Source organism: Asparagus officinalis, chromosome 1, assembly GCF_001876935.1.
Source record: "Asparagus officinalis chromosome 1, Aspof.V1, whole genome shotgun sequence".
Lineage (NCBI taxonomy): Eukaryota > Viridiplantae > Streptophyta > Magnoliopsida > Asparagales > Asparagaceae > Asparagus > Asparagus officinalis.
The window spans coordinates 24,266,287-24,283,665 of NC_033794.1; the positions used below are offsets into that span (position 1 = coordinate 24,266,287).

Genomic DNA, 17,379 nt, shown 5'->3' on the forward strand with positions numbered 1-17,379 from the left:
TAGTTGGAAAAGTAAGCGCATTTACGACAAAGTATATAGTTCCAACTCCTGTTGTGAGAACTAAAGGTTAGCAACGACCGATTTAAGCCGATTAAGCTGACCAAACCAACGAAATCTTGTCAGTTCTTCGGTATTAGAATATGTTTTGGTCGGTGAAGTTTGAGGAAAAGCTCAGACCAAACTGACATCTATCTCAATTGTGTAACACGTACTCTTTCTTTATTTTCATTAGTCCAGAAATTTATTTCTCTTTTTTCATAAAATTGTTTATCATTTCAATTAATTAATTTGCGTCGTTCTTTTACAAATGACCTTCTAATCTAGTCCAAGCAAAAAAGTAGTTGAAATGTGAAGTAATTGTGAAGTAGCTGAAGTAAAAGAAGTAGAGGCTACTTTTGCTACTTCCAAGCAAAAAAGTGTGTTTGGTTCTCTGAAAAACTTACTTCCAATACTTTCCTAAATGCTTATGTGGCGCCTACGTGTCATCCTTACTTTCAAAATATTTTTTCAATCCTCAATACTCAGAAGTAGCTTTGAAATGCATATTAATTATGACATAAATAAATTTTTTATTAATATTTCCTTTATTAGTTACTTCTAACAACTTTTCATTGATAAAATTACTTCCTAATAATATTTTCAAATGTTATCCAAACAAAAAAAGTAAATGAAGAGGAAGAAGTTTTACTTCCATTACTTCTAAAAATATATGAAACAAACAAAAAAAATGTTATTTCCACTGCTTCTTACTTCATAGCTTTGAAAGTTACTTCTATAACCTACTTCTTACTTCTAATACTTCCATTATACAAACGGGCCCTAAATAAGACTGAAATCAACAAAACTAACTTCCCTCGGTTTGATTCGATTTCAAGTATAAAGTAGTTAAATTCAGTTCAGTTTTGGCAAGTTAGGTAAAAAACCAACCAAACCGATCCTTTGCTCACCCCTAGTGAGAATTCTCTTGAAATTGAAAAGAATATACTCCTCTATTATTTAGCCTTATTTTGTTTTTTAACAATCTTTGCCATTGCACCAACACCAGGGTAATTGAATCGTTGGTTGTACTTATGGTTCAATTACTTGTAACTCTTTATTGCTCCCATAATAATACAATACAACATATGCTACATCAAAAACATTCGAATACCAAATCCAAGAGCAAAGTATAGCTTACCAAAATCTGATCCCAAAAAACCTTGTGTGCGCGTAGTAGCTTAAGCCACCAGAATTCTCAAGCGTACAAAATCAAACAAAACCCTTCAGTTATACTTTCTAGCCAAAAGATGGAACTAGGCCACCTGTTCCAATAATCAATTATAAGTATAAACTAAAGAATCATGAAAATTTTAGAAGCGCTATTTGTATCAGTCATCTAAATAACTAGCCAATGTTTTTAAATACAAAAGGCCAAAAGCTCAAAAAACAGGTGATTGAACTCTTAAGCCATTGTGTTGTTCGGGGGAGCAACCCCCTTCGACCTATAGTACGCCTTCTCTGCTTCTGACATTCGATCCTGAAACATAGTCCATTCTTTGCGGCACCTGTCCCTTACCTGCACAATGATTCACTTGTGATATTATTTAGCTCGAGGAGGACGAAAACTAACATCCAAAAGGTGTAAATTACGCATCAGAAGTTCTTGCTTGCTTACCCCTTCCCATGGCGCTTTTCCTTTTTCAGCCTTGCCCTGCTCAAAGATAAATGAAAAGGGTAAATTAAATATGATTATCATCTCCCGTTGCAGTGTCATTCGTCAGAAATCAAAGCTATAGTATGTCAAGGTCCTTCTCACCTGACTCCCGAGTGAAGGAACCACCTGATGAACGATCCACTGCGAATCAACAACTCCAATTTTCTCATGAGCCGGCTATTATTAATGAGCGCCAACAAAGTTAGACAGCAGGGCAAAACGAAAGATAAAAAGGAGAGAGAAAAAGAAGCATTCCTTATTAATTGACTAAAGGAAAACTCCGATGGTTATTGGCAACAAGAGTTGGTCGTAGATACATACCTCTACACATTTTCTAAGTGCAAAATCAAGACCCCATCCATGAACCAAATCATTCTGTCATGACAAGATGAAGCATTCAGTTAGACATTAATTACCACCACAGAAAAAAAGAAACTATCAACTTCACCTGAATCATATGCCATACGCATCGCCAAGCATCTCGTGAGAAAACAGGAGCCATTATCTCCACAAAGCTGCATATTGAAGAATTATTAACAAATAATATAAACAAAAAACAAAGGTAATCCAAAAGTTGCAATAATCCAATTATAACACGAAGTGGAATCCTACGCGGCACATGGTGGGAGATGGGGGTCAGTGCACCAGCCTGGCCTCTCTTCTGTTTCTCTGTGATAAAAAAAACAGAGAGTTTAAGCGCAGGGAACAATTTTTTTTGAAAAGATTCACTTTAATGCAAATAAAATAATGCTCAATTGAGCTGATGCAGACTTACTTATGCACTTCACGATCACCTCTTCTCTTAGTCATTTGCCACGTTAATCCTTTGTTTGGTTCCAAACCAGGCTGCGAAATCTCTAATCCATGTTTCTTAACCAACGCGATGTACCTAAAACAATGAGAAACAACTCATTTCCCCAAACAGGGATATCTTTACGTTACATGGAATACTAATACCTAAAAAATGAGAAACAACTCATTTCCTCAAACAGGGCGATCATTACATCACATGGAATGTTAGCAAGTAAGACAAGAACTTACTTTTCAGCATCAAAGTGCTCAACTCCTAGATCTTCATCCCAGATAAATATGTACTCATATGAAGCCACAATGTCTGGGTGCAAAAACCTTTTAGCGTACCACCTTAAATATCATCAGAGAGCAAGGAATTAGCTGTGTTTATGAATAGTAACTATGTCGCAATCTTTTCATAAGTGCTAAACAACAAATTTAAGTGAAAACCCATCTTCTCACCATTTAGTCTGCTTCCTGATGCTTACGTGAATAGCTTGCTTTGACCACTCCAAATCATCCCATTCACTAGTATGCCCATCATAATGGAACAATAAGATAGTAAAATTTCCAGAAAACTGCAAGATACAATATAACAATCAAGAAATTTGTAAAGAAAGGGAGACTCCAAAGAATCCAAATATGTTCATCGTCCTACAGTGAGACAGGATTGGCAGATCAGCAGGTCTCTATTAACTACTTATCACAGGCTGTATACAAATAAAAATGACTAAACAGATAAAAGCCGGTCTAAACCAAAGATGTCAGCAAGTCCCATGTGTACTTTGCAAAAGAATATGGATTAGTCCACATACTTTGGCTGGAAATTTCAACATCGAAAACACAAGACAAAGCAGCAACCACCATTTCATGCAATATGAGTAAAAACAACTAAGAAACTTATTTATGCTTTTTATTCAGAAAAATACTTCTAAATATCCTCTTCTATTTCTATATGATTGGATTCACCCAAAACTAGGGAGTACAGTCAAAGGAAATCCAGACAAGGAAGTGAACATTCCAATGTAGCTCTTATTTCTCTGTACAAAACTACAGAAATGGCTTGTTGAACCAATGATTGTACAATAACTTTCTCACACGCAGCAGAGTTGGGGAAAACAGACATAGCATGCTCTAGCTATGCTGAGAACAAATACTACGCAAAAAACAAAAAGATTCAAAAGCACCAAAGGTGTCTGTTGCTTAAATAGACTAAAAGAGTTTTTGACATGACCAGATGCATTTAAATAGATTCAGAAAAAACCGTCCTGGTAATTTACGACAGAAATTACAGCTTGTATTAGATGAAGCGCTTTATAGAACTTTCAAATTCAGTTTTGTTTGACTTATATGACTTGATTAGGAGCTATGACTTTAGATAATTAATATAAATCAATATAAGGAATAAAATGAGTAACAAGTAATTCTTCCAGTCTAAAATTTAAGAAGTCAATAGAATAAACCCTATGAAGATCAAAGGTAATCAAATAGTATGCCAGGTTGTTAGAGATGTCAAATGAAAAGCAAGAGATGACATCTATATGATAGCAAATTAATATAAACAAGATATAGAAAATCATGCTTTTCAGTTTCAAGATAAGAACCTTTTTGACTGCAGCATCAATATTAGGTTTCTGGCCAAGTCCAACTGTGAATGTGACGAGGTATTTCTGTTTGATAGGCAGGTCCTGCACATGTCATTCCGAAAGCAAGTGTAAAGTATTTAGAGAACAAGCATTGATGCTAAACACCATACGATGTAACTTTTTTATAATGCATACCAAATAAAGTCTAGTAAATCATCCAGAAATAGCCTACACCCTGAGTAGTCTGTGTGGTTCTTATGTCCAAAATGAAGTGCAGGATATATTAGCTTGTCAGAAGTCAATACTTTTCAGAATGTAAAGACTTCTTCTTACTCCAGCAAGGTCACAAAATTAAGAACCGCCAATTACATTGCAATCACTTAGTACCTATTGGTTAGATGGCAATATTGTTCAAATGAATTTAGGTTCCGGTGTACACTCAGAATCTAATTCTAATGAATGGCTATATAAAATTCAATAGTTAATAAACATTACGACAAATGCAAGAATATCAAGTGGCCTAGGGTTTGACTGAGCAATAACCAGCCATGCATTTGACCATTATTCAAGTTCATCTGTTTGCTTTCCTAGGAATTCAATCTAGAAAAAATTCCTTTAGGTTAGCCAGCACCCATGATATAAATTTCCCAGCATTTCCATGTCATTCTACCAACTTAGCATTTTCGTGTCCCATATCTTTTACACATGAGAGCCTCAGCCCACTCTATCCCTCTGACAGTATGCAGAACGCGAGAGCAGGAGAGGAGTAAAGCATGATTATCTTCAGATACTATACTAGAAAAAAGAAAGTGAGCTCTCTTTTTTCTTTAATGAAAACTAGAAATTCTCTGACGTTACACAAACCTCACTTGGATTGCCCCACAACCTGCGAAGATAAAGATCTGATTCTGGAACAACAATGCCTGGTGCTAATCTTTCTGCGCCTCGAGGATTTGTAGAAACAAAAATCTGCACCAGCGATATAGTTTAATGCCAATGAATAACAAGAATGTGCAAGTCAACCTAAATAAAAAATTCAATAAACTCAACCGAGTTGCAGAATAAAATAAGAAACTGAAGAGAAGCAATCTTCACCAAACTTGTAAATGTAACACAAATGCACATAGTGAGATGAACCAGTTACATATCACTTTTTAATTGAATCAAGTTATGATAAAAATGTAACATCGAAGAGGGGTACTTAAAATGGGTTGCTGATCATACATACTGTTCTTAAGGGCTAGAGTTTTAAGATTAACAAACACATACAATGTTGAAAGATAACACAAGTAGCGACCATTGTTCAGGCATCATGGCATTTACAATAAAATATTGAAGAAATTGTTACAGGCATTTATCCCTTGGTACTGCAAGGAATGGTTGTCATACTAATACACATAAATTCCAAAAGAAACCACACTCCCTAATCATAATATTGGCCTTTTTTACCGTCAAAATTTGGGAATGCCCTTGGATTCAACCTTGTTCTAATTTGCTGACACGTTTTTACCACATATTAGTAAGCTGTATGAAAATATTGGATTTTAGCAGGCTTAGAACCAACAACTAATTATCCTAGTTACTTACTAACTGTAATTCCATATCTTATGTCAAAATAGGTTGTCTTTCGTGCATATACAGAGAATAATGACTTATTTCTACCGACATCTTAATGCTGGAGCAGTTCCAAATTTACATGACCTTTTTTCTGAATTCCAAATATCGCTGAATAACTTGTGACTATGTACGCTCCAAATAGGTATGATGAATCCATAAGATACACTTACAGTAACAAGCAGAGCGTGATTAGGGAAACACACGCTCCAAAAATTGATGTTACAAATAAACCCTCAGGTCAACTTTTTTAACTGTAAAATTTCATACATATATAAATTAGTTTATATAGTGAAGATTAACCATAGCATAAATATCAAGTAACATCAAGTATATACAATAAGTGAAAACATGAACTCTTATGCTAACTGCTCCGGTGGCATATGGATTCTTTTTCATGAACCAATCATTAAGGAAAACATATTGTTATCCTAGATAAATTCCTTCATCGTAAACTTCATCATGGTAATTACATTTCCTCTCTTTTTTTGAACCCTTCACGAGATGCAGACACTTTGATGCCGAAAAAATCTTGTCAAATCTGATCATTGAAGAAGAAAGATCGCACCTTGGTGGGCTTCACTGTGCTCAAACAGAGAACAAAGAAGGGGGAAGATGAGGATGATGAACACTAGCTTTTATGGATGCTATTTGGTATTTTGTGGATAATCTGGTGTTTGGTGTTTTGGGCACTTTTGTTTGGAGAGAGGTGTTCAGGCCCTTTAAATGAGGAATTTTGCTATTGAAGGGACTTTGATGAGGTTAAGATGATGTCATCAACGCACTAATGGAACTGCAGCTGCTTGCTTCGATTAAGATGGGAATTTGTACTTTCCCTTTCTTCTTTTTTTCCGTCTTTTTTGTGGATTAAAAGCAGTGGCTTCTATAGAGTAGGGATGGATTTGACTATTGGCTCGCTAGGTTTAATTTAAGTAAAATTGATACGAGTCCCCAAGCGAGCACCTATGATCGCGGAATTATCAAAGGTGTAGATGAGAATAAAAACAACAAGAACACACAAGACAATTCAATTGGCGAAGGAAAATACCTCTCTAGATTACGAAGAATAAAAGATTACAAAATCTTTCATCACAATCTCTCTAGAATAAAGAACAATCTCCCCATTCTCTTTAAAATCCTATCTAATGTATAGAAACCCTAAACAATCCCTATTTATATGTCTAACAACGTGGATGACAAAATCGTAAATAACCAAATCAAAACCCAATCAGGATTCGTCTCAAAACAGAGTCCAACTCGGCCCAAGAAACTGATCCCGTCGACCGATGTACCAATACCGGTCGCCCGGTCTCCTAATATCAGTCGACCGACAAGTGTGTCTCGGTCAACCAACCAGAGAACACATTTCTCGTCTAGTAGTGTGCACTAATCCGGTCGATCGGTGCTGAGTGTTCGGTCGATCGGTGCTGAGTGTTCGGTCGACCGGCTAGAGACTTATCGCCAGATTCCTGATTTCGAAGTTTTCCTGTTTTTGACCACTTTCGCCACCACCAACAGCTTCACCCACACCTTTATTCTCAATCTCCCATGAGAATCATCTATCCTCAAGCTCCCATGAGGATCGCTAAGCTCCCGAAACAAAGAGAAGATACACTCGTATCATGGCTCCCCCTTTAGGAACTAAGTTAGAACTTCAACTGAGGGAACTCACGAGCCCCTCCTTCCCTATTGAACCACCTGACCTTGCTAGGAACCTGACCTTAACGTCCGATCATAAACGACTCCTTCATCCCGCGTCTCGTCGTAGTCACCTTCCGCTCCAAAATAAAATCCTCTTTCAGCGGCTCTTCTCTATCAAACCACAAGTCTTCAACGTGCGGTAAGATCACTTTGTCGTCACCCTCGTCGTCCAACAATGGAGGTTCAAACAACTTCAAGTACCCGACATTAATCACCGAATACATACCTAAGTAAGGTGACAAATCTAGCTTGAAGGCGTTGTCACCAATCTGATCAAGAATTCGAAACGGACCATATCGTATAGGCTTCAACTTCTTCCATTCTTTTTTTGGCCGCTCCTTACTTAACTTCAGTCATACAATGTCACATTTACCAAAATTACAATGAACTCGATGTTGATCATGTTTTGCCTTATACTTTGTTTGTGACTTACTCAACTGAGCTTCAACCGTGGCATGAATCTGTGTAATCTTCTCTAGAAAATGTTGAGCCCATTGTCTTTCGTCCCTTCTTTGCCATCGGCCGTAACTTCACCAGAGAATACTAAGTCGAACGGACTTAAGAGGTAAGAACTCATTACACGTCTCAAACGGTGACTTTCCCGAAGATACATGAATAGCTCGATTAAAAGCAAACTGAATGTATGGTAAGCTCTCATCCTAAGTGTTGGGATGCCTGGAATTATATCCATGTAACATGTGAACCATAATCCGGTTGACTATTTCTGTTTGCCCGTCTGTTTGTGGATGAAAGACCGTGCTCTTCTTTAATTTAGTGTCCATCAAACTCCACAAAGAATCCCAAAAATACTCGAGAAACCGGCTATCCCGATCTGAAATAATTGAACTCGACAACCCAAAGTGCTTTCACACATGTTCAAAGAATAATTGCGCTGCACCCGCTCCCGTCACGGTCTTCTTATAAGGAATCAAGATCACCATCTTGCTAAACCGGTCCACCATAACAAACAAATAATCATGCTCGCACTTCTACAACGAACAAGTAATCATGCCAGCGCTTGGTCGTCGGCAAACCTCCTAAGAAATCCATAGAAATACTCTCCCACGGTCTTGAAAGTACCGGCAATAGTAGATGCAATCCCCGTTTCTTGTTAGAAGGTTTTGATATGTAACATAGTTTACACCCTCCAACATACTTGGTAACATCCTCCAACATCTTTGGCCAAAAGACATGACCTCGTAGATTGAGAAACGTCTTCTGAATCTCAAAATGACCTTGCACACGTGATGTATATGCCTCTCGAATCCACTGCAATCGATCGATATCCTCCGGAATGCAAAGTGATGTCCCACGATACAACAAATCATCTGCTCCAATCTCATACTCCCCCTTTCGATCAGCCTTTGCCTGCTCAAACACACTGTCGAAATCTCTGTTGAATGTGTACATCTGTACATACTAAAGGAACCAATGACTGATTACGCGCCACCACCAATAAAGCTCTAACTGACAGTCGAGATAACATATCGACCAACTTGTTCGTCGCCCCTTTCTTATACCTAATGATGATGTTGAACGTCATCAAATAGGACATCCACTTCATGTGTCGTGCATGCTGCAGCTTTGTCTGGACATGTAAAAATTCCAATGGCTTGTGATCCGAGCGCACAGCCACCTCCTTACCTAACAAATACACCATCCAATGCTTGATCGCCTGATATAGTGCATAAAACTCCTTATCGTAAGTAGGAAAGTTCAGAATAACACTCGTAAACATCTCAGAATGGTATTACACCGGCTTCTCATCCTGTATCAGCACAGCGCCCATAGCATAACTAGAAGCATCGGTCTCTACTTCGAATGTCCTCTGTAAATTAGGCAACGCTAACACTGGTGCCTCCGAGCTCTTCCTCTTCAGTAACTAAAAAGTCTTCTCATGCGTCCGTCCCCACTCAAACTGAACTTTCGCCTTCGTAAGACCATGTAAAGATGCCGCATAAGTAGAAAAATATCGAATGAACTTGCGCAAATATTGACAAGCCCCCATGAAACTTCTCACGTTCGTTACTATCCTAGACGTCGACCACTTTGTGATCACCTCCATCTTGCTTGGATCTATCCTCCGCTCGCCCTTCCTCAAAATGAAGCCGAGATACACTAGCTCGTCCTTCCTAAATTCGCACTTCTTCCCGTTGAGCTTTAGCTGTCCGTTCTGCGGCACTTTAAAAATCTTCTCTACATGAACAAGATGCTCCTCCCAGGTCCTGCTGTACACTAAGATATCATCAAGGTAAACTATCACAAAATCCTCTATAAAAGATCACAATAAATCATTCATGAGCCTCATAAAGGTCGCTGGAGCGTTACACAACCCGAACGACATCACCAACCACTCGAACAGGTCCTGCTTGGTCTTGAACGCAGTCTTCTAAATGTTATCCTCTCGAATCCTCACCTGATGGTAGACAGACTTAAGATCTAGCTTCGTAAAAAACCCCATCCCCTCTAACTGGTCCATAAGATCATCTATCTGTGGTAGTGGGTAACGGTTTTTGACTATTATCTTATTGAGCGTCCGGTAATCCACGCACATGCGCCAGCCTCCATCCCTCTTGGGCATCAACAAAACTGGTGACCCGCAAGACGAACAACTCAGCACTCACTCCCGCCTCCAGAAGCTCCTAAACTTGTTTCTTGATCTCCTTGAATTCCTGTACGGATGTGCGATAGACTTATATTCGGTAATGAACTCTCTCCCGTCAACATAATCTCGTGCTCCATACTCCGTCTTGGTGATAGTCCCGTGATCTCTGAAAACAAGTCCGCATACTTGGTATTCAACCTGTCAAGATCTCCTTCCTGAAGCTTACTCAAGGTAGTCAAACACACCCTACTCAGCTGATCCTCATAAGGTCTAATAAATAATAAAATAAACTTTTTGCTCGTATTCACTAGCCTATTCGCCTGAGTCACCGTCACCAAACTCGTCTCTTACGGAAGAGATGCCGAACAAATTATGAACTGCTCGTCATCCTTGGTGAACGTATACTTCTGGACCCGCCTGTTATAGACTGCATACTTGTCCCACAAATAAGGATTGCCCAGTATAACTTAGCAATCATCTAATGAAACGTCGCACGTGACCTCGTCAATATACGACTCGTGGAGTGTAAATCTGAAAGTACATTGATTGATCACACTTAGCCCCGCCTCCTTCTGAATCCACCCTGAAGGATAGGATTTCGGATGTTTGACCGTTTTCAGATCCAACTTCTAAACCAGAGCCCTCGGATATCAGATTCTTCTGACTCCCTGAATCAACTATAACATCAACCAAACTAGTCTTCACCTGCAACTTAAGAACAAAGAATTACTCCCTAAGGTCTTCGTCTTCCTTCGCGACCTGCTTTCCTGTCATAAAGTTCAGACTGCTGTTGGGTTCTGTCATCCCGGGGACTTCTTTCGAACCATGTGTCACCACGTATGCCTTTTTCTTCTCCTTCAACCCTTTCGGTTTCAGATAAGGATATTTCTCCCAGCATCGATCATCTACGTGTCTTGTCTGCTTACAGTGATTACAAGTCAATCTTGTCTTCCCTAGGTCGCCCTTCTTCTCCTCCTTAGGTTGGGAGCCACTAGACTTATCCCCCGTTTGTTTGACACCCCCTTTGTCTTGTTGCCTTTCTTCTGCTTGCCCTCAATGATAATAGCCTTCACGCTCGCCTCTGTAATCGACTCAACTGTGAATAGCTTCATCTCCTTCCGAATGTATTCGTTCAAACCCATCATATACTTCATAAAGACCGAATACTCCTCCGATATAATGTTGAGGATCATCGCTTGTTGAAACTCAGTCGTGTATTCTTGAACGGTTTAATTGAATCTTTGATACAAATCGTACCACTTGTACCAACGCTCTTTAAGGAATCCCACCAGGTAAAACTGCTTTCTTAGCAACTACTTGAACTTATTCCACGATACCGCTTTCTTCTCATGTTTGCAATAGAATTTTCACCACGTCAACGCGTGCCCTGAAAGCTTCAATGTCGCAAAAACGATCTTCTCTTTTGACGAATAGTCATAAAGAGTAAAATAAGTCTTCATATGCTTGATCCAATCATCAAACCTTTCAACGTTAACACTCCTATCATAAACAGGAATCTCTACTCTGAAATCAATCTTCAGATTTTGGTAAGGACCATTACCCTCTTGATGTGAAACAGCCTTGACAACCTCAACCTCCTCATCGAAATCTGAATTTTCACTCTCCCAACTGGACTCTACAGGTTTCTTCTTAGACTTCGAAGAAGATTCCCCCGTTTTGTTCCCTCCGTGAATGAGATCGACGAGTTGTGTGAGTGTCGACCCGATTGTTTCGATCTATTTCTCAAATGCATCAAGCATCGCTGAGTTGTCATTATCTGTTATCTTCTTCTTCCTTGATTTCTGGACCTCTTCCAAAAAAATAAGGATCTCGTCTAGTTTCTTGTATTGCGAACGAATAAGGATCATGCACAAGACACCCCCTTCACAGGATCTGAGGTCTCTGATACCAACTTGATACGAATCGTCGAGCGAGCACCTTTGATCGCGAAATTATCAAAGGTATAGATGAGAAAAAACAAGAACACACAAGACAATTCACTTGACGAAGGAAAATACCTTCTCTAGATTATGAAGAATAAAAAATTATGAAATCTCTCCTCATAATCTCTCTAGAATAAAAAAAAAATTTCCCTATTCTCTTTAAAATTTCATCTGATGTTTAGAAACCCTAAATAATCCATATTTATATGTCTAACAACGTGAATTGCAAAATCGTAAATAACCAAGTCAAAACCCAATCAGGATTTGTCCCAAAACAGAGTCCAACTCGGCCCAGGAAATTGATCCAGTCGACCGATGTACCACTACCGATCGACCAGTCTCCCACTATCGGTCGACCGATAAGTGTGTCTCGATCGACCGACCAGAGAACACGTTTCTCATCCTGTAGTGTGCACTAATTCGGTCGACCGATGCTGAGTGTTTGGTCGGTCGGCTAGAGACTTGTCGTCAGATTCCTGATTTCGTCGTTTTTCTGCTTTTGACTGCTTTCACCATCACCAACGGCTCCACCCACATCTCTATTCTCAAACTCCCATGAGAATCATCTATCCTTAAGCTCCCATGAGGATCGCTAAGCTCCAAATGCAGAGAGAAGATACACCTGTATCAAAAATAATCTAAAGACTATCGGACAATAAGATTGAACAAAAGAAATAATGACAGATAAATTGGGCTAGATTGGATTCACTCACAACATCAAACCTGAAAATGATGTCTTCACGCCTTGGCAAATCGTGTGCCCACCATAGCAACTCACATGCTAAAACTCTGAGATTTATTCATAAACTTCGTCACAGTCTCTAAACACAAAGAAAACCTATAACCCTTTAGATAGGTTTAAAATCCTATATCTAATAGAATTCCAAATACAAATAAATTTTAATCCTGCTACTATTTAAAACATAAAATACCTCCATCCTAAAATTGAAATTCAAATCAAACTCCAAAAATTTAAATTCAAACTAAACTCTAAAATCCTAATAGGAGAAAATTCAAATATAAAAGTTGATATTCTAACAACGTTGTCTACTATGGTCTACATTCGAAAAAAACTTTGAATCTGTCATGCATCAAACTTCCTTTACCAGATGTATTTAGCTATTTGTATACATCCATGTACCAAGTACCATCTTAATCAATTATGCATCAAATCGTCCTCCAGCAGTGACTTCATTACCTCAAGAGAAGGGTAGCTCAGTGCACGAGGCTCGCATTATTATGGCCTCTGGGGAGAGTCAGATGTACACAGCTTTATCATTGCTTTAAATATCCCCGACATGGCCAGATATATCGCTCGATGTATCCTTTTACAGGACTTGCCGCAACTGATATGGTCACTAAATATCCTTTACCGCTTTTTGGCTATTTTGGGCGATATATCATTGATATGGCCGATATATCAAGCGATATGTTGACCAATATATCCTTTTATATGGCTTGTTGCAAAACAATATACCACGTTTGGTAATTTTTGGGCGAGATATCATGATTTTTTCATTATATCAAATGACATTTTGCCCTAAAAAAATCAGACGAAATGTTGTAATATTAATTTTTACTTTTATTTGTTTCACAAGGTTGATTAGCGAGCCTAAATATATATTGTTTACATTTTGTATGCTTAGAGCCTAAATATATATTGTTTGCATTTTGTATGCTTAGTTTTCATTAAGTATGTTGAGATTACATTTTAGTGCATTATGTTATATATGCAAATATTTGCTACGGCATTCTAATATTTATCACATATCCCTGATATTTTCCCGATATCTGCAATTCGATATGAATTTTAGTCATCCGATATTTTCCCGATATCCGACATTTAAAATGTTGAGCTTTACCCCCACATGCGAAGAGATTGTTTCTAGGATTTGAGCCCATGACCTCCAGGTCACAAGGCAACAACCTTATTGTTACGTCAAGGCTCACTCTCGGTAACTTGATTAACTCAACATACTACTTCCACAACTTACGCACCAGTTTTACAACCATCCTTTCTTTTCATATATTAAGTTGTTTCTTAGACCTCTTTCTTAAACACCAGTTTGAACCTCAATGTTTTAAGTCCTCTAACTAGACGGAAAAAAAACCTGTCACCATTCATGGATCACGTATCATTGCATAACATCGCAGTATTTCCCTCTCCATGAGGCTTAAATTGCACAGGACTTGATAGAACTGCCTGACCACGAGTGACATAATAGTGGTGACCCCCAAGTAAACATGAGGTGAAATGTTGATCACAGGATGATCTGAGTTCAATGCACTGAACTGATTTAGAAGTGTAACACCATCTCATGGTGCATACAATATATGAAATGGGGGCAAGGCATTCATACATCTAGTTTACTTCCATCATACACATCAATTACCTTACAGAGTCTTCAAATTATGCTTTTCCACCGGATTGCCATCAAGTTATCTCTATTAGTGATTTATCAATGAAGTTATAGCAACATGAAAAATTCTTTGACCATCCTCTTATACATTCTTATAGCATCTCAGCCAGAAAAGCCTCAAGGCTATGTCCTTGTGATATCTCAAATAGGTTTTCAGATTATGAAGTCATTTTTTTAATCTATCTTTCACCACCTAGTTCCATGATTTCATGAATCAGGAAATTTCAGTTTCTCCTATGCTGAAAAGTAGACCTTTCAATGGTTCAACCAGAAATTTTTCTCCATGCTGAAAATAAGACTTTTCAATGGTCCCATTAGATTAATGAACCATCCACTTCCTCTTAGAAGTGCCCTAAACATTGAGAGATTTAGAGCTTTACTTGTTCATCTTTTTCTCACACATCCACTTTACAACTTTGAACTGCATGAAGTAATGTTATTGACTTTTAAATTGTAGGATACTCCTTATTCAACAGTTTTGATAACTAGAGACTCCATCTTAACTTTCTATGGAAAAGTTAAGTAGCAATTTGGAAAGGGTTAATTTTATAGAAACCCTCCCCCACCCCCCACCCACCCACCCCACCCCCCCCACCCCAAAAAAAAGAGAACTTTGTAGAGTTGCCAATAAACCCCACATCAACTTTTTTTACACTAAAACCTCTTGAACTTAGGACTTATTGCAACATAACCCTCATGAACTGTTTTATTTCACTAATTTCACAAGAAAATATTTCATTTAATTACAAATTAGCATCATTGATTCTCACATCTCATGTTGGGCCAAAAAAAGCATGTGCCAAAAAAAATGAAAATATTCCTTAACCAAAATTAGCTATTTTTACTTTTCAATGAATTTTTTTTTCTTTGGGGGGGGGGGGGGGGTAAGCAAGGAATTTTTCATCTTTTTTTGTCATGTGCTTACTCAATGTTTTAAAAAGCCTTCGCCTATGCATATGCCTAGGCGTAGGCAGTACCTAGGTCGCCTGCCTAGTGCCTAGGCGATACATATGCTGCCCATCTAGGTTATGGGAGCACCTAGGGCACCGTGATCTGTCTATGTGGACTGCATCCTTTAGGCCTTAATCGTGATTTTCTCCATTGCAATCTTCATGTTCCCCAACCTCCTCCAAATTCCCCATACCTCCAACTATGAACACCTTTTCTACCTCCTCCCTTCAGCAAAAGCTCCACCACTAAATAAAGAAAGAAAGAAATCTACCTAGGCATCAATCTGACGCCTAAGCTTTCTGGAAAATTGACATTTACTATCAATTATTGTAACTAACAATTAAACAAAGAAAACCCGCCTAGGCCCACCTAGGCTCTAGGTCTCGGGCCCAACACCTAGACCACCTAGCGCTTTCTGTAACCTTGTACTTACTAGTGACATGTTAGAATTGATGATGCTAATATGTGGACTAAAGGATAAAATTTTCAGGTAAAAATTAATGAAAGAAAATGGTTCATGGGGGCTTGTGCAATGACTCCTAAAGTTAAGGGGGTTTAGTCTAATAAAAAAGTTGATGGGATTTTACTGCAGCTCCCCAAAACTTCATAGGGTTTTCCGTAATTAATTCATTCGGAAACATCTAAATTGCTGAATAATTCCATTCTACAGAAAATTGTAACAATAAAAATTATTCTAAATCTTATTTTGATACCTAAGTGTTACAGTCTTTTACACAAAGAGAGAAGAAGAAAAGGTGAAAAGGGAAGGGGGCAAAAAGGAAATGGCAGGAAAATCGTTGAAAGAGCTGCTCCACTACCCATGGGGACTTTGTTGCTGCCTGGAACAAAGAGAGGACAGAAGACAAAAGGGTAGGCTCAACCTAGACGCTTCTCTTATTGGTAAGCAGGTTAACTCTACTAATTCAGATTTGATGAAAGTTGATAATGATATTTATGATACTCAGTTTTCCATTACATCTGCTAAATCTCACCAGGTAGCTTTGTCACACAGACAAATAAAGGTCTCAAAATGTCACTTTTAGCTAAGATATTAGTTGCCAAAAAATACTACATACTGCCATATTCATTTTCGTTTCTTTTCAACAAGCACTTTACTTTAAGGGGTTGTTTGGTTCACCAATTTTGTGAAAAAGAAATGGAAAAGCTCTAATAGTGGCACTTCTGTAATTAAAAGTTTTCTTTGGGTTTCCTAAAACGATGTTTAGTTCACCAAATTTTTATAGAAAGGTGTTTCTATAAAGTAGGGAAAAGGGGGTGTTTTACAGAAATTGATATTCTCTAGTTTTGGGTGGAAATTTACTGGAAATCTGACATCAACAATATAAAAACATTAGCCCGGCCCAAAAAAAATTGTTTTCTTTAAAGTATGCATGTTTCCATTTTTTTCAGTGAGAGATCCCTAGCGAACCAAACCGAAAAAAGGAAAGTTAAAAAAACAGAAATCTCCACTTTTGACACTTACCAAAAACCTGTCCCTAAAAACTTTGTACAAACGCATGGAAATCAATTTTTTCCCCTTTTCCTTTTCCTTTTATTTATGGAAAACGAACCAAACAGGCCTTAAATACAATGGTCAGGGATTAACTCACCTATCTGCAACACAATTTAATAGCTAAAAATTGTGCGTTACTAGGATGTCTTTTCAAATGATGGGCCTACTCAGTTAGGATTTTATCACTAAACCGATAGCAGTTTTATGAATATATCATACTGTTGCATGACAAAACACAAGCCTTTTAATAGAAATAGTAAGTATTACAGGGGGACAAAACAACCAGAGTAGCTGTGTACTAGACAAAGGTTGAGTTACATGTACCTTGGTGATATCTGAACTTAACGACTTGTTTTTATTTTGATTTGTAGAAGTCCAAGCATGATTCAATAGAGCTTGGGTTGTAAGGCTAGAGTTATTATCTTCTATGTACGAAATAAAGCTGGAAGGAAAGTGGAGCTGCAATTCTCAACATGAAATATCACATATTAGCTAGTATTCCAGAAGCTCATATGGAAATTGTAAGATAAAACTATGCACTGGAAAGCTAAGAAGCTATAC

General features: G+C 38.1%; 1 protein-coding gene across 1 annotated transcript; it reads right to left on the reverse strand.

The window, feature by feature from the left end:
- Window positions 1,185–17,330, reverse strand: LOC109832161. The gene is made up of 13 exons (XM_020399601.1): window positions 17,327–17,330; window positions 17,143–17,285; window positions 4,936–5,040; window positions 4,090–4,173; window positions 2,948–3,063; window positions 2,735–2,836; window positions 2,469–2,582; window positions 2,306–2,362; window positions 2,142–2,208; window positions 2,015–2,068; window positions 1,796–1,870; window positions 1,655–1,690; window positions 1,185–1,555 (listed from the first exon to the last, which is right to left on the reverse strand). Exons 1-13 carry the CDS (start codon window positions 17,328–17,330, stop codon window positions 1,442–1,444), a joined length of 1,071 nt encoding a protein of 356 aa, XP_020255190.1. The 3' UTR covers window positions 1,185–1,441.

What these genes read in the sequence shown, in the direction of transcription:
- LOC109832161 (XM_020399601.1), bottom strand. An exon ending in TTGATGCTGCAGTCAAAAAG is followed by an intron (nt 3,064 to 4,089) that starts GTTCTTATCTTG and finishes TGTATCTTGCAG; the next exon opens with TTTTCTGGAAATTTTACTAT. An exon ending in GAAAAGCGCCATGGGAAGGG is followed by an intron (nt 1,556 to 1,654) that starts GTAAGCAAGCAA and finishes ATCATTGTGCAG; the next exon opens with GTAAGGGACAGGTGCCGCAA.